Source organism: Geotrypetes seraphini, chromosome 8 (assembly GCF_902459505.1).
Source record: "Geotrypetes seraphini chromosome 8, aGeoSer1.1, whole genome shotgun sequence".
Taxonomy (NCBI): domain Eukaryota; kingdom Metazoa; phylum Chordata; class Amphibia; order Gymnophiona; family Dermophiidae; genus Geotrypetes; species Geotrypetes seraphini.
Window position 1 is genome coordinate 190,780,501 of NC_047091.1, and position 25,840 is coordinate 190,806,340.

At 45.1% G+C, this 25,840-nt stretch overlaps 1 protein-coding gene across 3 annotated transcripts in view; it reads left to right on the top strand.

The window, feature by feature from the left end:
- The window catches only part of SUSD2 (sushi domain containing 2), a 200,134-nt gene extending 174,893 nt beyond the window's left edge, over positions 1-25,241 (top strand). For all 3 annotated transcript variants that reach the window (XM_033955315.1, XM_033955318.1, XM_033955317.1), the window contains 2 exons: positions 21,827-21,923; positions 24,666-25,241. In XM_033955315.1, coding sequence (XP_033811206.1) covers positions 21,827-21,923; positions 24,666-24,726 — 158 coding nt within the window. In that variant the 3' untranslated portion in view covers positions 24,727-25,241. The remainder of the gene's footprint in view (positions 1-21,826; positions 21,924-24,665) is intronic.
- The last annotated feature ends 599 nt before the right edge of the window (positions 25,242-25,840 follow it).

The window sequence follows — 25,840 nt, forward strand, 5'->3', positions numbered from 1 at the left end:
CAGGTACCTAGCAAGATCCCAAAGGGTAGGAGTAAAGTTTTTCAAAAAGCACAAAGTGTTTGAAATGAGTGAATCCTTTGTTCGGGTTTTTAAGGGGAAAGGTTTTCCCAGTGCACGCATTTTGGACTGGACCCACTCCCTTCACACACGCTGCCTGGAGCAGGGTGTCGATCAGGGGAGGAAAAGAGAGCCTGTGCATTTGATTTTCCAGCCGCCTGCAGGCATAACAGGTTTAGGGTGAAGGACCCAGGTGTGATTCTTGTTTCATGCCTTCCTTTCCAGTGAGCCAAGGTTCATAGATTTTGGGTTTTGGGAGGTTGGAGGGGAAATTCTCAGTCTTTGCACGAGTGACACCCAATTTAGGGCCATGATTTCAGGGTTTCCGAAGGAGCTCTACTACGACCATAGCCCTAGACTTCCTAAAAGCTGAGCTGGGTGTTATGGGAAGCTTGTCCAGTTGGTCGGTCTTAACTAGATTTTAGGCTCTTTTGAGCAAGGGCTGTCTCTTCTATGTCTAGTAGCATCTTCTACTTGTTCCTTCTTTTCTTTGTTCGAGTGTTGTTTCATCTCCAACTCACTTCCTTTATACCTCATTTCCCGTCATTTTCTGGGTCTGTAGCAGCCACTTCTTTTGACTTCTTTGCAGTCTTTCCCCTCCTCCTTTTTCTTCTGATTTCTTTTCTTTTTCATACCCTTTGCATAGTTTATTCTTTTGTAAACCGCTTTGATGTATTCGTATTTGCAGTATAATAAATAAAGATGAAATGTGAAGTGAATGTTTTTGGTGTAAACATCCATCTCTCTGTCAGCAGATTCTCTTCTAACATACAGGTGAAAAGTGAGATGCGCTGACCTGCACGTCTCAATTCCTGCTTCTAAAATGAGACTGTTAGAGCATTGAGACTACATTACATTACATTAGTGACTTTTATTCTGCCATTACCTTGCGGTTCAAGGTGGATTACATAAAAGGTTATCTGGACATTTCCAGAAGAGTTACCGAGTTGAACAGGTTACTTCGGGGGACTGAAGTGCTTCCTGCAGTGTTAGTTGGTTTCGATGGATTTTTTATTTCTTTTCTGAAAGTTTTGTAGTCTGGAGTCATACGAAAGAATGAAACATCTTAAAAGGCAGCCTAGGGGGTGAGTTGGAGTAAAGAGATGAGTGGCTAAACTGTATGTAGGTCTGCTCTTAGGTGGGGGGACTAGTCCAGATGACTTGCAAGAAGAGCCATGCAAGCGAGGGCATTATAGAGGGCAGTTTCATGAAGGTGCATTCATTTACAATTAGGCACCTAGCGGGCTTCGATTGGAGTCTGAACTCAATTTTCCTGCTCCATCCTTGCCTTAACCGCACGAGCCTTGAACACTTATGATTTTGAAGTGTTTGAGGCTTGTGCAGATGAGGATGGAACTTGCAGGAATTGGACAGGGACGGGACGGGAAAAAAATGTCTCTGTTCTTTAGCAGAAAGCAGGCGCCTGCTGTCCCGTAGCGTCTTGAACTGGACAGTGCTCCTGAAGAACACTCAGCTCAAGCTCTGAAATGAGAAGTTGCTGTAGCCTCTGAGGTGGAAATGCTGGTGAGATTCATGCATTAGATGTGCCCCTGGCCACTTCTGCCCCTTGTGAAGACCCAGCTGGTTTCCTGTCATCTTCATGCATAGATAAGGTGCTGTCCAATGGTAGGCAGCTCTTTCTAAGGGGAATGGGATACACAGAGACTTTCTCTCTCCCTAGTGAGCTCACACTCTGTAGAAGAGTCACAGGCAGCTGCAATGGGAACTAAACCCAGGTCCCCAGGATCTCAGGCCACTGCACTGCTCCTCCAACTGCTAGAGATGGAACTCCAAAGGGAAATTTTCCAAGGATCCACATCATTTTAGACAGTGAGGACACACGGAAGGGTCAACATCGTAGCTACCGTGTTTCTTCGAAAATAAGACCTACCCTGAAAATCAGCCCTAGTTGGATCGAATAGCATAGCTGGTTTTAAGAAAGGTTTGGACAAGTTCCTGGAGGAAAAGTCCATAGTCTGTTATTGAGAGAGACACGGGGGAAGCCACTTCTTGCCCTGGATTGGTAGCATGGAATGTTTCTTCTCCTTAGGGATTCCACATGGAATGTTGCCACTATTTGGGGTTCCGGAATCTTGCTATTCTTTGAGAATCTGCATGGAATCTTGATACTCTTTGGGGTTCTAGAATCTTATGTTACTCTTTGGGATTCTGGAATGTTGCTACTCCGTGGGTTTTGGCCAGCTACCAGTGACCTGGATTGGCCACCTTGAGAACAGGCTACTGGGCTTGATGGACCATTGGTCTGACCCAGTGAGGCTATTCTTATGTTCTTATGACTCCTGAAGCTCCTCCCGAATGTCCCTGATTCACCAGCTGCAGCGCTTTCTCCCCCTTCCTTGTGCAGCATCTTTCCTTCCCTCCTTCCCATCCCGCACAGCAGAACCCCGCCGACCCTCCCACTGCGAAGCCGACATACCTCCGTTCCAAACAGCAACAGTAGTAGAGGAAGGCCCGGCAATTTTTGTAAGCTGCTGGGATTTGGGCCTGGTGGGGTATCAATATTGCAAATACTTGAAGAAATAAATCGCATTTACACAAGCCCTGGAGCTGATGTAACCACTGCACCTCCTTCACCCCTACACTCCAACTTTAAGATATCAAATTGGTGCATTCTTGACTGCATTTGACTCTGTGATGCTGCATGACCTCGTTTGGAAGGGTCTTTTAAACGGGGTCCCTCTCAGTCTGTGAGCTTTTTCTCGTGATCTCGCTATTTGTAAGCTAAGCAATAAATAGAACGTGCAATAAATGAGGCACCCACCCTCCTCCTAGGCAGCTCCATAGAGAATTACTTCTTACGCCTTAGCAATGCACATTTTCTATAAGCAGCCGCCTAGGCAGCATGTCTTGTCTAAATAGTGCTATTATTCCAGATATGAATGGGAGGAGTCTAGAAATGAGTAAATAGAAATCTCCAGGTGTGTGTGAACATACATACCTGTAAATAACATTCTCTAAGTGTGCGCATCCTTTGGGAGTTCACATGGGCGGAGTCTGGTTGGATTGTGGGCATATGTGTGGACACATATGGTAACTTGTCCTGAATCTAAGCGCAAGCATTTACACAGCTCTATAGCTCATATGCGTGTCCATATGCATGTACGAAGAAGAGTTCCTATCTCCTTTCCTATATAGAAAGGCTCCAGATAGCAACCCTTTGTAGAACTGGACTCCACATCTGCTGCAGGTACCTGACAGATGTTGAGTTGATAGCAGAGTCCAAACGGCTACAGCCAATATCTGTAGGAGAAATACGGATGAAATGATCAACAACTTGACAGAGTAGCACCATCCCTGGGAGCTGACACGTGGAAAAGCTGGTTAATGCTTCACCTTGGAGGTTATGGTACCTTCTCATTTGAGAGATTTAGCTTAGTTTAATTAACAGTCTAACAATCACTCATGAAGTCCCACAGTCCAAACCAGAGGGGCACACGATAGCCAACAGGCTGCATCCAGTCCTTGATGGTGACAGAAAATACCATGTCACCACTGACCAACCAGGACTCTGAAGAGGACAGCCCCAATCCAATTCTGCTTCTCTGGTCCCAGGACTCTGAAGAGGGTGGGGGCGCCCCTGTACAGGATTCAGGACCCTTTAGCTCCCACCAGAGCAAGGCTTCCAATGTGGCTCTTGAGCCAAAAAGATTTTCCATCCTTGGTCTAGGTGTTCTGGCTCTCATTCAGCCAGAAAATCAGACCAAAATATTCAGAGATAACGCAGAATGTAAAGAATTAAGGCAGCTCAATAATCAATCCTAGCCAGGGCTGAGTGAAGGAAGCTTTTCCTTCTGCCCATTGATTTGCTTGCTCTGCTGAAAGTGGATTTGGAAATCTGGTTATTTGTACAGCTGAAACAGCTGCTTTTTTCTCCCTTCCATCTATATGGACCCGTCTGTCCACTTCAACTTCCTGCTTTCTCATTATGAGCTCCTCTCTATTTATGGGTTGGAGCTTGGTTTTAGATAAATACCCTGCAAGAGATGAAACATGAACTGACATTTCAGGGGGAAAAATCAACACATTCCACCAAAGTTTAAATTACACGTCAATTTTCATAGAAACAGATGTCCATTCTTTACGTATCTGGGACAGACCGGAGGTCCATCAAGCCCAGTATCCTGTTTCCAACAACAGCAAACCCAGGTCACAAGTATGTGGCAAGATCCCAAAGAGAAAAACAAATTTTATGCTGCTTATCCTAGCCATCAGCAGCAGAATTCATTGCCAGAGAATGTGGTAAAATCAGTTAGCATAGCGGGATTTTAAAAAGGTTTGGATAATTTCCTAAAAGAGAAGTCAATAGGCCATTTTTGAGATGATGTGGAGAAAACCACTCTGTATTCCTAGGTTCAGCAGCATAAAATTATTTTACTTGGGATATTGCCGGGTACCTGTGACCTGGGTTGGCCACTGAGCTTGATGGACTTCAGTCTGTCCCAGTATGGCAATTCTTATGTTGATTTCCCAATGCCATCTTAATAATGTCTTTTGGACTTCTCTAAAGGAAATTATCCAAACCTTTCTTAAACTGTGCTAAGCTAACCGCTTTCAGTACATTTCTCCTGCTTTGTAGTTTCATCGCATGCCCCCTAGACCTAGTATTTTTGGAAAGAGTAAACAAGAGATTCACATCTACACCTTCCACTCCACTCCGTATTTTCCACTCCCCTGAGTCATTTCTTCTCCAGGCTGAGCTGTTTTAACCTTTCCTCCCAATAGGATGAAATATTTTTTCACTCGGAGAATAGTTAAGCTCTGGAATGCGTTGCCAGAGGATGTGGTAAGAGAAGTTAATATAGCTGGCTTTAAAAAAGGTTTGGACAAGTTCCTGGAGGAAAAGTCCATAAACTGCTGTTGAGACAGACATGGGACAGTAGCATGGAATGCAGCTACTATTTGGGGTTTTGCCAGGGACTTGTGTCTTGGATACTGGGCTAGAAGGACCACTGGTCTGACCCAGTAAGGCTATTCTTAGGAGATGCACACAGTATTTGAGGTGCAACCGTACCATAGAGCGATCCAAGGGCATTATAACATTTTCATCCTTTCCTGATCTATTTGCAACCGCACACTGAGCAAAGGGCTTCAATGTATCCTCATCATATTTTTTACTCAAATCGTACGAAATTCTACCACTGTCCTTGGTTTTTAATTCAACAGAGCAGAGCTAGAAAACAATTTCTGAACAAAACCACAAGAAACAAGAACAGGCCTTTATGGTCACATCTGTCCTTATGTTGGATTTAGTCACTTAATCCCCCCATTGCCCCAGGTACACTAGATAGAGTCTAAGCCCACCAGGACAGACAGGGAAATATGGTAAACATAGTAACATAGTAACATAACATAGTAGATGACGGCAGATAAAGACCCGAATGGTCCATCCAGTCTGCCCAACCTGATTCAATTTAAATTTTTTTTTTTTTTTTTTTTCTTCTTAGCTATTTCTGGGCGAGAATCCAAAGCTTTACCCGGTACTGTGCTTGGGTTCCAACTGCCGAAATCTCTGTTAAGACTTACTCCAGCCCATCTACACCCTCCCAGCCATTGAAGCCCTCCCCTGCCCATCCTCCTCCAAACGGCCATACACAGACACAGACCGTACAAGTCTGCCCAGTAACTGGCCTAGTTCAATCTTTAATATTATTTTCTGATTCTAAATCTTCTGTGTTCATCCCACGCTTCTTTGAACTCAGTCACAGTTTTACTCTCCACCACCTCTCTCGGGAGCGCATTCCAGGCATCCACCACCCTCTCCGTAAAGTAGAATTTCCTAACATTGCCCCTGAATCTACCACCCCTCAACCTCAAATTATGTCCTCTGGTTTTACCATTTTCCTTTCTCTGGAAAAGATTTTGTTCTACGTTAATACCCTTTAAGTATTTGAACGTCTGAATCATATCTCCCCTGTCTCTCCTTTCCTCTAGGGTATACATATTCAGGGCTTCCAGTCTCTCCTCATATGTCTTCTGGTGCAAGCCTCCTATCATTTTCGTCGCCCTCCTCTGGACCGCCTCAAGTCTTCTTACGTCTTTCGCCAGATACGGTCTCCAAAACTGAACACAATACTCCAAGTGGGGCCTCACCAATGACCTGTACAGGGGCATCAACACCTTCTTTCTTCTACTGACTACGCCTCTCTTTATACAGCCCAGAATCCTTCTGGCAGCAGCCACTGCCTTGTCACACTGTTTTTTTCGCCTTTAGATCTTCGGACACTATCACCCCAAGGTCCCTCTCCCCGTCCGTGCATATCAGCTTCTCTCCTCCCAGCATATACGGTTCCTTCCTATTATTAATCCCCAAATGCATTACTCTGCATTTCTTTGCATTGAATTTTAGTTGCCAGGCATTAGACCATTCCTCTAACTTTTGCAGATCCTTTTTCATATTTTCCACTCCCTCTTCGGTGTCTACTCTGTTACAAATCTTGGTATCATCTGCAAAAAGGCACACTTTTCCTTCTAACCCTTCAGCAATGTCACTTACATACATATTGAACAGGATTGGCCCCAGCACCGAACCCTGAGGGACTCCACTAGTCACCTGTCCTTCCTTCGAGCGACTTCCATTAACCACCACCCTCTGGCGTCTGTCCAACAGCCAGTTTCTGACCCAGTTCACCACTTTGGGTCCTAACTTCAGCCCTTCAAGTTTGTTTAACAGCCTCCTATGAGGAACTGTATCAAAGGCTTTGCTGAAATCCAAGTAAATTACATCTAGCATATGTCCTTGATCCAGCTCTCTGGTCACCCAATCAAAAAATTCAATCAGGTTCGTTTGGCACGATTTACCTTTTGTAAAGCCATGTTGCCTCGGATCCTGTAACCCATTAGATTCAAGGAAATACACTATCCTTTCTTTCAGCAACACTTCCATTATTTTTCCAACAACTGAAGTGAGGCTCACCGGCCTGTAGTTTCCTGCTTCATCCCTGTGACCACTTTTATGAATAGGGACCACATCCGCTCTCCTCCAATCCCCAGGAATCACTCCCGTCTCCAGAGATTTGTTGAACAAGTCTTTAATAGGACTCGCCAGAACCTCTCTGAGTTCCCTTAGTATCCTGGGATGGATCCCGTCTGGTCCCATCGCTTTGTCCACCTTCAGTTTTTCAAGTTGCTCATAAACACCCTCCTCCGTGAACGGCGCAGAATCTACTCCATTTTCTCGTGTAACTTTGCCGGACAATCTCGGTCCTTCTCCAGGATTTTCTTCTGTGAACACAGAACAGAAGTATTTGTTTAGCACATTTGCTTTCTCCTCATCACTCTCCACATATTTGTTCCCAGCATCTTTTAGCCTAGCAATTCCATTTTTTATCTTCCTCCTTTCACTAATATATCTGAAAAAATTTTTATCTCCCTTTTTTACATTTTTAGCCATTTGTTCTTCCGCCTGTGCCTTCGCCAAGCGTATCTCTCTCTTGGCTTCTTTCAGTTTCACCCTGTAGTCTTTTCTGCTCTCCTCTTCTTGGGTTTTTTCATATTTCATGAACATAAAACCACTTAGGACATAAATAACCAAAGTGCCCACTAATGCCGCCTCTTCATGTCCTAGATCTCCTTGTTGCCTAAGGGTCACAAGTTTTGACTCAAAGCTCCAAAACAAGCCACAGATTCAGTCCATCCTATTCATTGTCTGGTTTTATTCCACCTCTACCGCAAACTTCAGGGCGGACTAGATATTAAGATCTAGAAATAGAATCTAGGAAGTACAGTTTATGAAACAAAAAATTAAAAAGATCAACAGTAGCTTGAGATCTGTCATGAAATTCAATTCAATTCCACCTCTCTCGTCTCCAGTTCACATATCAACCCCTTTGCTATTCTACCGATGGTCTTGTACATCATCTGGACAAAGTAACTCTGCTCTAACTCCTAGTGCCATCTGAGTTATTCCCTCCCTCTTGCCTCTAGTATCACCAGGGGCTCCTCAACTTCTTTCAAATTCCCTGCAATTTCTCCTTTGTTACAAAGTTGCAGTTGTAGACCAAGGAGTTTCTCTCTATAGTACTTCAGGTGATTTGTTCATTCAATACGAGCTGTATCATAAACATAAGAACATAAGAATTGCCGCTGCTGGGTCAGACCATTGGTCCATCATGCCCAGCAGTCCGCTCTCGCGGTGACCCTTAGGTCAAAGACCAGCGCCCTAAATGAGACTAGCCCTACCTGTGTACGTTCCGGTTCAGCAAGAACTTGTCTAACTTTGTCTTGAATCCCTGGAGGGTGTTTTCCCCTATAACAAACTCCGGAAGAGCGTTCCAGTTTTCTACCACACTCTGGGTGAAGAAGAACTTCCTTACGTTTGTACGAAATCTATCCCTTTTCAACTTTAGAGAGTGCCCTCTCGTTCTCCCTACCTGTCCTTATCTACCAAGTCTATTCCCTTCAGTACCTTGAATGTTTCAATCATGTCCCCTCTCAATCTCCTCTGTTCAAGGGAGAAGAGGCCTAGTTTCTCTAATCTTTCACTGTACGGCAACCCCAGCCCCTTAACCATCTTAGTCGCTCTTCTCTGGATCCTTTCGAGTAGTACTGTGTCCTTCTTCATGTACGGTGACCAGTGCTGGACGCAGTACTCCAGGTGAAGGCGCACCATGGCCCGGTACAGCGGCATGATAACCTTCTCCGATCCGTTCGTGATCCCCTTCTTTATCATTCCTAGCATTCTGTTCGCCCTTTTCGCCGCGGCCACACATTCAGACCTTAACACCAACTCCCAAGACCCTATTGCACTAAAAAAATAAAACCACCTCATCTTCTAATAATTCAGGAATTTTATCCCCATTCTATTCAGATAAGTGTGAATCTAGTAAAACTTTTCTTCTGAAATATTTTTTACTCCCCTGGATATCAGGATAAGAGTACAAAAAAAATGATCAGACCAAATCAATGGAGAAGTCAGAAGCTTATTTATTTTTGAAACTTCTTTCCCCCCTGAAACCTGGGCATTTTCCATAATAACACACATAACAAAATAGCCAGAAACATGAAGCCTGCTCATCAAAACCTCTCCAAGAGCATTCCAAGTGGTACCAAGAAGATGTAGCGCTTGATGTGTGGATGTGAAGGGCATTTCTGTCATCTAGGCCCTTTGCACACATTACACGAGTGTATCTGCACTTACCCCAAAAATGCTATCAGGGCGCCCAACTGATATTCTGGAAATACCCGCGCAACTGACACAGGGGTAGATTCAAGAAAGTAAGCCAAGATAATGAGCACCAAGCGCGAGCTCCACGTGGAATTACCGTGAAAGAATACGAATGGAAGTCTGCAGTTTTGCACCTAACTTTAGATGCAGAGAGAACAGCGTTGAATTTGCAGATTAAAAATCCTACGCCTTCCAGGGCTCATTATAACATAACATCACATAGCATAACATTTTATTTCTATCCCACAATGCCTTGAAGTTCATTGGGGGTAACAACCAATAAAAGAAAGTTCATATACAGCGAATTACAAATAGAACTCACACAATAAATTGACAATCATAAATGAATATTTAAATAGAAACCTAGAAACATGATGGCAGATAAAGGCCAAATGGCCCCTCCAGTCTGCCCATACGCCGTAATCATTCTCTCTTCCTCTCTCTAAGAGATCCCACGTGCCTATCCCAGGCTTTCCCAGTCTCTGTCTCCACCACCTCTACCGGGAAACTGTTCCACACATCTACTACCCTTTCTGTAAAAAACACTATTTCCTTAGATTCAGGGCTGTGGAGTTGGTAGATCAATCCTTTGACTCCAACGCCTCAGTTTCTGGTATCGACGACTCCAACTCCAGGTACCCAAAATGTCTCCGAGTCCTCGACTCCGACTTCACAGCTCTGCTTAGATTACTCCGGAGCCCATCACCTCTTGACTTCATCCTATGCCCTCTCATTGCAGAGTTTCCTTTCAAATGAATGCGCATTTACATTTCGTACAACTAAAAATTTCTTACACAAGTAGGTTTTAAGCAGTTTTCTAAACTGGAGATTAGATCTAGATTAGGACTATGAAATTTGAACAAAAAATGCTGTCGGTACATTGTTACCAACTCCACCCAAAATTGCTTCTAACTCTGACCCTACAGCTCTGCTTCCATATCTAATACTTTGATCCCACATCAGATCATATTTATTTCTGCTTTATTATTAACTGTTTGAGCATTCACTAAACTACAACTGATGAAACCAATGAGTTGTTCGACTCGGGCCCTTAATGACTTCTGGATATCTCGATGTCCCACCAACCCTTTGTGACCACAAATGCTGTATCTACAAATGAATCTCAAGACCTTTATGATAAATGTTTGATTGTTGGGATTTATTAGCTGCCTTTATAAAGAGATTCACCCAAGGCGGTGTACGGCAGGTATAATTCAACATAAAACTTACAACGGCTACTAAAAAAGCTGTGGAACCACGGGGTGCAAGGGGATATCTACCGATGGATCAAACACTGGTTGGCGGGCAGGAAACAGAGGGTTGGAGTAAAGGGACAATACTCAGACTGGCAATGGGTCACGAGCGGAGTTCCACAAGGGTCGGTGCTGGGACCTCTATTGTTTAATATATTTATTGACGATCTGGAGACCGGGACAAAATGTGAGGTTATCAAATTTGCTGATGACACCAAACTCTGCAGCAGGGTTAGGAACACGGAAGACTGTGAAAACCTGCAAAGGGACCTAACGAGACTGATAGACTGGGCAAATAAGTGGCAAATGAGTTTTAACGTAGAGAAATGCAAAGTCATGCATGTAGGGAAAAAGAACCCGATGTTCAGCTACAAAATGGGGGGAACACGGCTAGGGGTGAGTAACCTTGAAAGGGATCTGGGGGTGATGGTTGACACATCACTGAAACCATCGGCGCAGTGTGCGACAGCCTCAAAAAAAGCAAACAGAATGCTGGGCATCATCAAAAAGGGTATCACAACCAGGACAAAGGAAGTCATCATGCCACTGTATCGCGCAATGGTGCGCCCGCACCTGGAGTACTGTGTCCAATACTGGTCGCCGTACCTCAAAAAGGATATGGCGGTACTCGAGGGAGTGCAGAGGAGGGCGACTAAACTGATAAAAGGTATGGAAAATTTCTCATACGCTGACAGATTAAAAACGCTGGGGCTGTTCTCTCTGGAGAAGAGGAGATTAGAGGGGACATGATAGAAACCTTCAAAATCCTAAAGGGCATAGAGAAAGTGAATAAAAACAGATTCTTCAAACTGTGGGGAGCCACAAGCACTAGGGGTCACTCGGAGAAATTGAAAGGGGACAGGTTTAGAACAAATGCTAGGAAGTTCTTTTTTACCCAGAGGGTGGTGGACACATGGAACAAGCTTCCGGAGGAGGTGATAAGCCAGAACTCTGTACAGGGGTTCAAGAAAGGTTTGGATAGGTTCCTGGAGGATAAGGGGATAGAGGGGTACAGATAGAACTTGAGGTAGGTTATAGAAATGGCCTGTAACCACTTCACAGGTCGTGGACCTGATGGGCCGCCGCGGGAGCGGACCGCTGGGCAGGATGGACCTCTGGTCTGACCCAGTGGAGGCAACTTCTTATGTTCTTATGTTCTTATGTTAACAGCAGTAAAAAGACCAAATATAAACATAAATACAATGAACGAGGTAAAGTCAAAATCAGCAAATTGAAACTTAATAATAGGACGACCCTGAAACAGTTTCAAAAATATTCAAACAAGAGAGATATAATGCTTATGAAACATCTAATAAGCTCAAATCAGAACATTCAAATAACATAGATATGACGCTAATGCTTGTCTATAATGCAGCTTATCCTACAGCCGTTGGGTCAGATGCAGATATTAGATGGGGACAAGATTAATGGCGCAGAGTGCATTGGGATAAACAGATGGGAGGCAAAACACAAGGCAAGTGGTTTATATAACTGATTTGTGGCAAGCTAGTCCTGGTGCAGAATGAACGCATAGTCAATCACCCTATGTATTAAAGGCCTGGGCAAAAAGCCAGGCTTTCACCTGCTTCCTGAAGTAGAGGTAGTCTGGAGTCCCTCTGAGAGTAAATTCCAGAGCGTGGGTGGGGGCCACTCCTGAGAAGGCTCACTGGCAGGTATCACATCATACAGATAGCGATGCTCCTTGAGAGGACCTCAGAGGTTTTAATGATGTATAAAGGACTAGCTTGTTCTTTAAGTATTCTGGCCAATTTTGTCTGAGGACCTTGAAAATCAAAGAGTTTTAAATTTAACCCTGTAAGCTACTAGCAGAATGTAATGTGGTCACTCCATTTGCAGCCTTCTGAATTAGTTGTAGTCTTGCAAACTCTTTTGGTTTAGACCCGTGTACAAGGCATTGCAGTAGTCTAGTTGTGATGTTATTGTGGTATAGACCACTGTGGTCAGGCTTGTTATTCAACATATGGGGAGAGATTTCTTAGCTGCCGTACATGACACAGACAGTTTTTAAAGGTTGTTTGAATTTGCCTTCTTTAGTAACTCATCTATTTCACATAAAGATTCTGCTGTACTGTGGTTTGTCTTCTCATCGAATGTTCTCAATCTGAATTCAGATGCAACAGAGAATTATGAAAGCTCCTATACTGTACAGAGTACAGTCTGAGTACATTTGTTATAAGGTCTTAATGAGAATGGGCGACCTTACTTTGAAATCCCATGAAGAACAGAGCTCATGGGATATCAATAAAATATGTGCACATACATATCTAGTACAGGGCCAGAAGAATACAAATGAATCCCAGAACATTTCCATGATGCCTGCACCATCTCCAGCCATTGAGAAGCCCACTGGCTCCAAGGCATCAGTCTCACTGGGGACATATGACGTCTACATTGCAAAGACAGAACAGCAGAAGGGCAGCGTTGACAGATCAAAGACGGCAAGAGCTGGAAGCCGTTCAGAAATTAGCTATGCTGGATATGATGAAGGAGTGCCATGAAGATCTTAATGGATCAGCAGAAATAACTTCATTTGTTACAGTATGACTTAGCGGAGATGTTATCCTGAGAAAGACGAGGGGTAAGGAGCACTGAAGAGTAGGTGAGGGGGCTTCATGGCTTCTGTCCTACCAAAGCAACAGAAGAGCCCCTCAACTAGGTCTCGGGAGAATGCTGGGAATGCAGCTGACACATATTCTCTCTCACTCTTAGATCTGAAGAGGTATGAGGCGTAGTGAGGGAGGAATATTTTGTGCCTAAAGAAAAAAGGGCCTATCATAGGAATGTCAGTGATATAGAACAGCCGTCGGCTACAGTAGAAGTCAGCAAACTCATTACAATTCAATTAACATGGTTTGGAATATTCACCAACCAAAACTGTGACAAATCTAACTAGTCCTATGACTTTATTAGTTTAAAAAGGTAAACATTTTGCAACCATTTCTCCCATATCACTAGCATTACCAAGCATTCCTCTTTGGTCTGCATTTGCTGGGTCTCTTGGGCTGATATAATTACATCTGACCAGAGGAAGCATTGTGCATCAGAAAACCGGCAATAGTGATGTATAGGGTATTCTCCCTTATAGTACTGGTGGCGTATAGGGTAAGCTCCCTTATAGTACTGGTGGCTTATAGGGTAATCTCCCTTCTATGCTACCAATATAGCAGTGGCGTACCTAGCATATGTGACACCCGGGGCCCATCATTTTTTGGCACCCCCCCCCCCCGCCGATCTGTACGAAAAACATGATTTTTAGTAACAAGCCATACGTCACACATGAGTACCTAGGAAAAGGCAGCATCTTACATACTGCAGTGAGCAGTACATCAATACACCCATTGTAAAACTAAACAAGCCAGACTACAAAAACCTCTCCAAGGAAAAACGAAAAAATTTCTACGCCCCAAAAATAGGAAACGTTACAAACAACAGTAGAAACCTTTTCAACCTGGTCAACGACCTCTACAACCTCGAGACACTTACTAACACCCAGGAGGAATCCACTCTAACAGCCAACACCCTAGTAGACTTCTTCAATTCCAAGATACAAAAATTAAGATCATCAATAACTGCCCCTGCCAACCCCCACGGGTACTTTCCAGTCCTCCGTGACACAAACACATCCAACTCTGATCCAGGGTCCAGAACCAACCTAAGTTGGAACCACTTCACATCCATAGACTGGCAATCCTTTAACAAATACTACAACAAATATAACTCCTACTGCAGACTAGACACTTGTCATGAAAACTGCCCCAATCCACTTCAAAGCCAACATGATGACATGGGTCAACGCTCTACTATCCGCCGGAAACTTCCCAGCAGAGCAAGGCCACATCTTGATAACTCCAATTATAAAAACCTCAAAAGAACCCCTCAACATCCCATCTAATTACAGACCTATCGCCAGCATCCCGCTAGTCACCAAAATAACTGAAAGGGCGGTAAATGCAGAACTCACCACATACCTGGACAAATTCGACATCTTACACGACAACCAATCGGGCTTTCGCTCTGGCCATAGCACCAAAACCATCTTAGCCTCTCTACTCGACTACCTGCACTCACTCTTCAGCCAGGGTTCCAGCGCCCTAATCTTGCAACTTGACCTAAGCAGTGCTTTCGACCTCGTCAACCACACTATTCTCCTAAACTGCCTTGCACACATCGGCATCTCCGGACAGGTTCTCAGCTGGTTCCACAGGTTTCTAAGAAATAGATCTTACAGAGTGATCAAGAATGACTCTTTCTCCCACAGCTGGGACAATTCCTGTGGGGTTCCCCAGGGCTCACCACTATCCCCAACCCTATTCAATGTCTATCTCGTCTCCCTGGGAAACCTCCTGCACAGCTTCAACCTCAAATTCTTCATTTATGCAGACGATATCACAATAATCATCCCACTAACCAGTTTCACCCTAGAGCTGCTTAACTCTATATCACACTTACTCAGGCAGATAGAACTCTGGATGCTATCCTATAGACTAAAACTAAACGCAGACAAAACTAAATTCTTCCTGGCCTCCCCCAACGATAAAATCAAAGATACCTCAATTCAAGTGAATGGATCGGACTTCCCCCTAGAACAAACCCTAAAAATACTAGGAGTCACCCTAGACAAACACCTTTCCCTTAAGAAGCACACTGATCTTATCATCAGGAAAAGTTTCTCGGTGCTCTGGAAACTCCGCACCATAAAAAAATACTTCGACGACAACTCATTCCGACTGTTAGTACAATCCTCCATTCTCAGCATCCTCGATTATTGCAACATCATTTACCTAGGCTCCATGAAGAAAACCACCAGGAGACTAAAACTGATTCAGAACACTGCCGTCCGCCTTATATTTGGCCTAAACAAATGGGAACATATCAACCCTTTCTACCATAAACTGCACTGGCTAACATTTGAATCCAGAGTCCTATTCAAGTTCACATGCCTCAGCTACAAAACTGTGTTTGGTCTATCCCCAAGCTACCTCATCCCCCACTTTAAATTAAATCACAACAATAAGAACTCTTGCAGAATTCATCTTTACGCCTTCCCCTCCCTAAAATTATGTCACCTCAAAAGGTTCCTTGACAAAACCTTCTCCTTCCAGGCGGCCAAACTAAACCCATGGCTTGCCCAAATTGTACTCGACGCCCTCACCTACCTTGACTTCAGAAAAAAAACTCAAAACTCACTTATTCCACAGACAGAACCCGTAACACTCCCACTCGCTGCTTCTACTCCCTTCAATACACATGATCCTCCACCTTCCCCTCCTACTGTACCTTCAATACACATGAACCTCCACCTTCCCCCCCCTACTGTATCCACCAAACCAATTAACTTCTCTGACAGGTATTTTTTCCCTGTAAATAAAAAAAATTTACCTTCCTGTAAATTTACCTTCCTGTAAAGGTGGTCTCTGACGCAACCAGAAGTTGCATCAGAAATGACCTTTACGACAGCCATATGCAACTACAACACTCCGGCTGCCGTAAGAAGGCAGTTTAGACATCGCCGGCCACAGGGCCGGGAGGTTTGTCGGACCGGACCGAGCCTGGGGGGTGAAAGCGCCACGAAGGAGGGCGGCAGTAAGGAGGGAGAGAGCGCGATAGGGACCGGGCCGGCTGTGCACCCCCCCTAAGGCTGCACCCAGGGCGGACCGCCCCCCCTTGGTACGCCACTGCAATACAGGTCAAGCAGTGGCTTCCCCCATGTCTTTTTCAATAACAGACTATGGACTTTTCCTCCAGGAACTTGTCCAAACCTTTCTTAAAACCAGCTATGCTATCCACTCTTACTGCAACCTCTGGCAATGCGTTTTAGAGCTTAACTATTCTCTGAGTGAAAAAATATGTCCTCCTTTTGGTTTAAAAGTATTTCCCTGTAACTTCATCGAGTGTCCCCTAGTACTGGTGGTGTATAGGGTAATCTCCCTTTAGTACTGGAGCCATCCATTATGACCAGATAACAAAGCTTACAATGGTTCCAGTCCTACTTGGCCGCTCTTTGCAATCATATGGTCCATCAAAGCGTTTTGATAGTACTAGTTTATAAATGCAAGAGTCTGAAAAAGAGGTGTACACGGGCCTTCAGAAAAAGCCAGGTTTTAGGTGGGTCTTCAGCCCATGTAACTTGGTCACCTCATTGGGTTTTGGTGAGAGAGAAGAGAGACTCTGACATCTCACTTCCCTCCACTGCCAGCAGCAGAGATTTGAAAAGTCCTGCTGGATCTTCCATTACAACCAATGTGGTGACCCTCCCGCAGGATTTCTCAGAGACTGACGATGCGTCTTCCCTGTGCTGCCATGCCCTGCTCCTTTGAATGTTCGTTACTGTAATGAAAGTTTCCATGGAGCCATCCTGCTAATAATTACATGCAGATTAAAATAATTATGACAGCACTGCAGGGTTTCGCCTCTTGCAGCTGAATCAAGTGTGAGCATAACTGGCATTCCAAGGAAGAGAAAATATACCACTCATTGTCCCAAGGAGACAATAACTTTCATGAGACCACAGCCATAATGAGCAGAATCGCTCTCTCAGGACCAGTGAGAACATTTGATTTGATTTCTTATGCTTCAGGAGGACAAGTTTAGGACAGATTGCCCACGTGTGAAGCAGTGGCGTAGCCAGAAGCTAATTGCTGGGTGGGTGGAGGGGCAGAATGGATGTGCACACACATTTCATCTATAGCCCCCTCCCCAGCACATAAACAAGTAGAACCTTGGCTACTGGGGATCACCAAGCCCCCACCTACTATAAAAAGAGAAAGCCAAAGCATGGTGGCTGAAACGTCGGTTCTAGCTGCAACGTTCTTCATAGGTTCCTCAGACTAGACAATGGCACGAGGACAAAGTTTCACCGTCCCCACGGGAACTCATTTAACCATCCCGTCTCCACAATTTTTTTCCTGTCCCTGCCACATTCCTGTAAGTTCTGTCTCCATCTGCACAAGCCTCAAACACTTTAAAATCCTAAGTAGCAACATTCTAGAACTCAGATTGTGATGTCACAAATGCCTCATCCACCAATGCCTAAGCTCCGTCCTCATCTGCCCAAGCCTCAAAGGCTTTAAAATCATAAGTGGCAACATTGTAGAGCTGAGATTGTGATGTCATAATGCCTCATTCCACCAATGCCTAAGCTCCGTCCTCATCTGCACAAGCCTCAAACACTTAACATCATAAGCATTTGAGGCTTGTGTGGTTAAGGCAGAGCTCACAGGAATGGGGACAGCGAGAAAACTCGCAGGGACGTGTCATTCTGTTCCTCAGACCTTCTGAACGCTGTGGCAGTCGGTGGCTTCACTTCCAACTGTCTCAGCTGCACAAGCTCCGTTCTCTTGCATAACCTCAGCATGCGAGGGGGGGGGGGGCTGATTTTGGCACCTTGGAGCACAACTGCCACCGTGCTCAGCAGACCAGGGCATTTGTGGAGAATGTCTTTCAAGCAATACCTCCGTTACAAAGATGAGGTCTGCTACTGTCGTATGGGCTTTGCCCACATGTGGCTCTGCCTACTTTTAGAGTTTTATATAGGAATGACATTCTAAGTGATTCAACCAGCCAGAAATGGCTGCACAAACCCAAGGGAACAATACAGTTTAGGGGATGAAGAACTTAAGTACAGAACAGAAAAGCGGGGAGAGGGGAGCGTGTGGCGCAGCGGTTAAAGCTACAGCCTCAGCACCCATAATTCTCCTTGTAACCCTGGGCAAGTCACTTAATCCCCCCACTGCCCCAGGTACGTTAGTTAGATTCTGCGCCCGCCGGGACAGACAGGGAAAACGGCTTGAGTACCTGAATAAATCCATGTAAACCGTTCTGAGCTCCCCCGGGAGAAAAGTAGAGAAAATTGAACGAATAAATAAATAAATAAATAACTTGGGGGTGTGATTGCATGTGATGACCTTAAGGTGGCCAAACAGGTTGAAAAGGTGACAGCAAAAACTAGAAGGATGGCCAGTAGGAAAAAGGAGGTATTGATTCCTCCGTACAAGACTCTGGTGAGACCTCATTTAGAATATTGTGTGCAATTCTGGAGGCTAAAAAGGATGGAGTCGGTCCAGAGGAAGGCTACTAAAATGGTGTGTGGGGACAGACTTAACGATTTCAATCTGTAGACTTTGAGGGGAGATATGATAGAGACGTTTAAATAGCTACGTGGCTTTTGGTTTTAGGTCATCCATAGAGCGTAAATGGGCTGTTTTAGTTGGTTCTGAGCCAGCACCAGTGCAAAGTGGCTGAATCGGAGTCTCCTTAGACTCTGCGGTGTGAAAGTGGCCAGATGACAAGTCATCTGAAGCAGTATCTTTTCTTTATTATTAATTACATCGTCACGTTTGGAAAATTTCAGCCAGTGCTAATTAATTCAGATCCCACCCCAGAATCTGAGAATGGCAGAAATATCAGCAGAAATCGTGTAATGTTCCTGTTTTTTGGCAAAATTGATGGGGTTGTATCTTTTAGATTTAAAAACTCCAAGTCTAATTGGTATTTCTCCGAGAGTCCCAATCATAATTAGGATTTAGGGTCAATCTTTCCCCAATATTATCAATTTTCGAAGCAGACGTTCATTCCTGTAACATGACATGGAGGCCCTGCCAGCCCTTTGGGTGTCTGGAGCGTACAGACTTGGGTAAAGAAATCCTGCATTTTCTGAACCTCAGATATGTCAGGCTCTGAGAGCAGGACAACAGCCTGGTAGTAATTTATAGTGTCCCAGTACTTGCTTTCTACCTTTTAGGAGGAGTGGCCTAAGGGTTAGGCAGCAGCCTGGGGAACTGGGTTCAATTCCCACTGCAGCTCTTTGTGACTCTGAGCAAATCACTTAACCCTCTGTTGCCCTAGGTACAAAATAAATGCCTGTGTGTAAAATGTAAATCTCCTAACCCCACCCCCCACCCCCTCTGTTCAGTTCAGAAGAGCAACCAAGATGGTAAAGGGGGTGAAACTCCTCTCATATAAGGAAAGACTGAAACGGTTAGGGTCTTCAGCTTGGAAAAGAGACGGCTGAGGGGAGTCTACAAAATCCTGAGTGGAGTAGAACGGGTACAAGTGGATTGATTTTTCACTCCGTCAAACATTACAAAAGACTAGGGGGGACACTCGATGAAGCTACAGGGAAGTGCTCTTAAATCCAATAGGAGGAAAAAAAATTTTCGCTCAGAGAATAGTTAAGAACATAAGAACATAAGCAGTGCCTCCGCCGGGTCAGACCATAGGTCCATCCAGCCCAGCAGTCCGCTCCCGCGGCGGCCCAAACAGGTCACGACCCGTCTGAATCACCAGAAGGGGCTCCCTTGCCACCTTGGTTTCTCATTGAAGTCCTATCTTTTCATCGAAGTCCTAACCCTCCGGTCTTGCACATGCACGACCTGATTGGGTTTCTATACTTATTACCTGGTTAGCTTTCTATACTTGTGTTACATCCCAGCTCCTCCCTCAGTATCCCACGATCCCTTTATCCCTCAGGAATCCGTCCAATCCCTGTTTGAATCCCTGTACCGTACTCTGCCTGATCACTTCCTCCGGTAGCGCATTCCAAGTGTCCACGACCCTTTGGGTGAAAAAAAACTTCCTTGCATTTGTTTTGAACCTATCTCCCTTCAGTTTCTCCGAATGCCCCCTCGTACCTGTTGTCCCCTTCAGTCTGAAGAATCTGTCCTTATCCACCCTCTCTATGCCCCTCATGATCTTGAAGGTCTCTATCATATCTCCCCTGAGCCTCCTTTTTTCCAGAGAGAAGAGCCCCAGCCTATCCAACCTCTCAGCGTATGGGCAGTGTTCCAGCCCTTTTACCAGTTTCGTTGCTCTCCTTTGGACTCTCTCAAGTACCGCCATGTCCTTCTTGAGGTGCGGCGACCAATACTGAACGCAGTTAAGCTCTGGAACGCATTGACAGAGGATGTGGTGAGAATGGATAGCGTAGCTGGTTTTAAGAAAGGTCTGGACAAGTTCCTGGAGGAAGAGTCCATAGTCTGTTATTGAGAAAGACACGGGGGAAGCCACTGCTTGCCTTGGATCGGTAGCAGGGAATTTTTGCCAGGTACTTGTTACTTGGATTGGCCTCCATGAAGACGGGACCCTGGGCTAGATGGCCATTGGTCAGATCCAGTAACCTTTCTAAATCTGATGAGTTACAATTCAGGTGCAGTGGGGAGTGTGTGGCACAGTGGTTAAAGCTACAGCCTCAGCACTCTGAGGTTGTGGGTTCAAACCCATGCTGCTCCTTGTGACCGTGGGCAAGTCACTTAATCCCCTCATCACTCTAGGTACATTAGACAGACTGTGAGGCCACCTGGCCAGATAGGGAAAATGCTTGAATGCCTGAATGTAAACCACTTAGGTTATAGGTGGTATATAAGTACTTTATTTTCTTCCCCTGCCCAGAGGGTTTACATTCAAGGTCATTAATATGCCCTACTTAACTCCTGCCTCAGCTCTTAAGTTAGTTCCTGATGGAAAATGGTTTCAACTGTTGCAGAGCCAGTAGTAGTGTGAAGTGCAGGAATGTTTCTGTAGATGGGAAACCCATTGGGGAACCACCATGGAAGGGAAAATTGGGCACTGGATCCTATCTAGCCACTACGTAGGGCTCTTTTCTGTGACTCTGAAGCAGGCTGCGAGCTACCTCCAACTCTAGCAGGGAGGCTCAGAGGGGGGGAAAGGACCAGGATTTGGGAGGAGAGGGTCAGAATGACTGCTTGACCTCTATACTTGGCCTTGTCACTTGAAGGGCAATTTGGGAAAGGTGTGCATTTATTTAGCTGGCTTGAAGGTGCTTATTTGGAGACTTTGCTATAATCTATCTGCAGGTCCCCTACCACTGCCCCCCCCCCCCCACCCATATGAATGAGATGCCCTCCCTGTGTCTATTGTAACTAGCAGCAGAGAAGGGGTAGGATCCAGCCAATGGGAAGGCAGCTCTGATCACAGGAAGGGAGGGGGTGATCTTGGAGCATGTTTCGTGCTGAAGCTTCTGCATATGGCAGGGGGCAGGAGATAAATGACCCCCCTCCAAAACTGCCACAGTATATCTTAATTGGAGAAGTAGTTCCAGCAGCTACACACAGATTTACATGCAGAGGGGGTTTCAATTAAGATAGCTTCAAATACTCCAAAGCAAAGTGTTTCTGAGCGCTCTGATGTGGCCCTTGTGGGTTTTCTTTTATGTCTCGTGGCCCTTTACACGGTCCATATCTCAGCCATGTAACCACCATGCTGTTTTAAGATGGTTAAACTGTAGCCCTTGTGCCTTTGCTCCATCATCTGTCCTTTCCTTGCAATAACTGGCATTTCTCCTCTCCCTTTGCAGTAAACATCGTTGGTTTCGTTCTAGCTTCCGTCTTTGGGTTCCTGACTCTCATAGCCTTGGCAGTGCTTTTAATCAGGAATACCAGGAACCAGAAACGGTGAGTCTGAAAAGTCCCTTTTGACAGGTCCTCAGGCAATGAGCAGTATTTGCAAAGCATTGTACACAATATCAAATGAGAATCCTCCTGCTGGGCTTGTGAGATGTGGCTATCCCACACAGAACCAAGGGCTCCCTCTGGCTGGGCCAGTTTCTGGATCGGAGTGGATGATCTGAACATGACATCCTCAATGGAGGTGAACATCTGGTTCTCTTCACAGTGGGAATGCCACATAAGCTAATGAGAGGGTCTAATAATGGCCATCTATCCTATGTCGAACTGGCATGGCAGATGGCTGTCTTTGCTGCCAAATTCAAGAGTAGGAAGCCAGAAGCCACAATCAGCCAGCAGGCTCTCATTCACTTCTGGGTTTGGGCCCAAATGCCGGGGGAGTGTCACATGGAAGACAGGCCAGGGATCGCTTCTGCCTACTACATCACATTAATGCTGCAGAGGTGTGATGCAACAAGCTTAAACCTGCCAGTCAATGAGATGGTCTGCTTCCCTCAAAGAGTCAACTCACCTCTTTCCACTTTCTTCTGAAAACTCATATCATTGTCTGTTTAGGTGGCAAAACTCAGTCCTCCTAATTCCAGCCTCCATGAATGCTAAATTCCATTTCTTCCACTGCCTTAAAAGTTCTGAAGAGTATTTGAGTTCATGATTTCAGCTATCAGCTGAGTTCAGATTCACACGGTATTTAACTTCTGAGGAAATAGATTGGGATGTATGTAGATTTAACATTTTGACTTTCATTGCTAGCTCAAGAAAAGTTACATTCAGTTCCCTGACTCCAGAGGGTTTACAAGCTAAGTTTAAGAACATACAGGTAAACCCAAAGAGTAGCAACATTCCAGAGACGAGACTCTGATGTCATAATGCCTCATTCCACCAATGCCCAAGAGCCAGCCTCATCAGTGCTGTCACAATGGCTTGATTGTCCTATACTTGGCTCACATAACAACATAAGAGCTGCCATACTGGGACAGACCGAAGGTCCATCAAGCCCAGTCTCCTCTTTCCAACAGTGGCCAACCCAGGTCCCAAGTACCAGACAGAACCCCAAAGAGTAGCAACATTCCAGAGACGAGATTGTGATGTCATAGTGCCTCATTCCACCAATGCCCAAGAGCCAACCTCAGCAGTGATGTCACAATGGCTTGACTGTCCTATAATTGGGAAAGACCGAAAGTCCATCAAGCCCAGTATCCTGTTTCCAACAGTGGCCAACCCAGGTCCCTAGTACCTGGCAGAAACCCAAAGAGTAGCAACATTCCAGAGCTGAGATAGTGATGTCATAATGCCACATTCCACCAATGCCCAAGAGCCAGCCTCATCAGTGATGTCACAATGGCTTGATTGTCCTATACTTGGCTCACATAACAACATAAGAGCTGCCATACTGGGACAGACCGAAGGTCCATCAAGCCCAGTCTCCTCTTTCCAACAGTGGCCAACCCAGGTCCCAAGTACCTGGCAGAAACCCAAAGCGTAGCAACATTCCATGCTACCAATCTCAGAGCACAATTTCTGCACTTCAGGTACAATTCTAAACTTGAGGCACATCAATGACCACACTTTTATATTTTTCCCCAAGTATTAATACCTCTCCAGAACCTCAGCAACACTACTCATGATTGAGAGGTATTAATACTTGGGAAAAAATAAAAAAGTGTGGTGACCTATCTCAGAGCAAGCATTGGCTATCCCTCATGTGTGTCTCAATAGCAGACTATGGACTTTTCCTCCAGGAATTTGTCCAAACCTTTTTTTTAAACCTAGCTATGCTAACCGCTGTAACCACATCCTCTGGTAATGAGTTCCAGAGATTAACTATTGATTGAGTGGAAAATATTTCTTCCTATTTGTTTTAAAGCTATTTCCATTTAGACAAGAGGGATCCCTAGTCTTTCTGACAGTTCTGCCTAGTTAGTTGCCTTTATCAGTGTGACAACAGTGGAATCACAGTGACCACAACCACCAAAGGTGAGATGATTACTTGAGCCGCTCCTTCACTGCCAGCTCTCATTTACATTTTCTGCCGACTGGTTGCTTTCACTCATTGGCAATGACTCGAAGGCCTTCTTGTAGTCCATTCAAGCTATATTCACGTTTGGTTGTCAACGTCTGCAGTTTTCAGGATCGGGTGATCTTTCTTACCTCTGGTGTTGCAATGCTTGGCTTTTGGGTTCACTAGAAGCAAATTTCAAACTATTTCTCAGCAGTCTTGTCTCCACCCACATGAGCTTTCTACTTAAAACAGGAATCATGCAAGAGGTGGCTGTACTGACTGACGCAGGCTCAAATGCCTCATAGGTATAGCGAGGGAGAGAGGTTTGCCATATGCCACACAATTAAAATCAACCTGACCTGCTCATTTGGCCAGCCCTGTGCCTAGTATGCTGCAAAAAGCACATACCTGTGCCCGTGGCCAGTGGGACACCTTTTCTGGTGGAAGAAGCCACATAAACCAATCTCTGGACACACCCCCCCCCCCCCCCCCAGCTCCTGCTGATGGTGCCTTGGAAACATCACATTTCACTGCTGGAAAGAGAACAACAGTCCATGTTTCACTGCTTTGGCCAGGCCAGGGGAGATATAACAGGCCAAGAGCCAAGCAATATACGAGAGAATAATAGTTGAACGAAGCAAGAAAGTAGACGCTCACACTGACAGGGTGATCTTGCTTTGTAAATGCGGCTGAATAATGACTTCTCAAACGCTCTTTTCCTTTGCTCTCAGGAAGAAGAAATATGAGCAGTCCATAGAATTCCAATCACTGCAAGACCAGCCACAGCCCTAATGAGCCCAGGACCCGGGGTCGCAACTGAGAAGCCCAATAAACCAAGCCACCTCTTCTGGATGTCAGAAACCGTCCTGAGACGGACTGCTGCAAGCAAATGCTCTTTTCCAAACACTCACAGCTGCCTCGGTTTACTGTAGCATGGGGTAAATGATTTAGCACCTGTTAGGGCCTAATGTCTAGTATTAGAGCCCTTTACGTCCGAGCTCTATTGTTAGAGAGAAGATGCGGTATATAAGCTGGTTTGATAACGTCCCTTCTTCATTTATTGAGGGAATTTATGTTCTATCTTCCCCATAATAACCAAGTACAGTACGAATCACGATAAAACATATTTTATACTGAGATAGGTGACAGGAGCCTATGGGAGACTTTTACAGGTTGTGAGACCTATTCCTACATTTTGCTCAATACCGTCTCCAATTCAAGGAAACTCTTAAAGGGAGACGTTAGCTTGGGCTGTCTTTAAGTTATTTCACGGGGAGCCTTAGTTATTGCATATCATCAGACCTGACATACAACAAGCCAAGCAAGTGGTCAAATAATTGCCCCTTCTATGTAGGTCTGGGTCACTGGTCACAGCTCTCTCCAGAGCCTTGCATGCATGCATGTGAGTCTGGCCAGTAGGTGTCACCACTGAATAATGACTGGGGGCCTTCCTCCCCCCACACACTCCCACACATATCCTATTCCCAGCCTGTTTAGGAATAAAATACAGAATGACACGGGGGATGGGTGCTCACAGTTAACCACGAGGCGGGGCAGGGATGGGAACAGAGCCCATGGGGACAGGGACAAACTTTGTCCCCGTGTCATTCTTTACAAACTTGAGCTTAGTATCCATATGTCAAAACTTAACACATCTTAGACAATTGGCAACTGAATTGAACGATTAGAATAAACTGCAAGAGCTGCTTTTGGATTTCAATGAACTACAGTTAAATTACAACATTGGCCTCTTGTCTGCCATCTGCAGCTGCTCAAGATCTTACTTTTACTGCAACAGATTCATCCATCGTTGCTGGCATTAAGGAACATTTCAAACATTTAATAGACACTTAATTTTCCCGTTCGGCCACTACACTGTCTGAAAGACAATCCAATTACCTTCCCA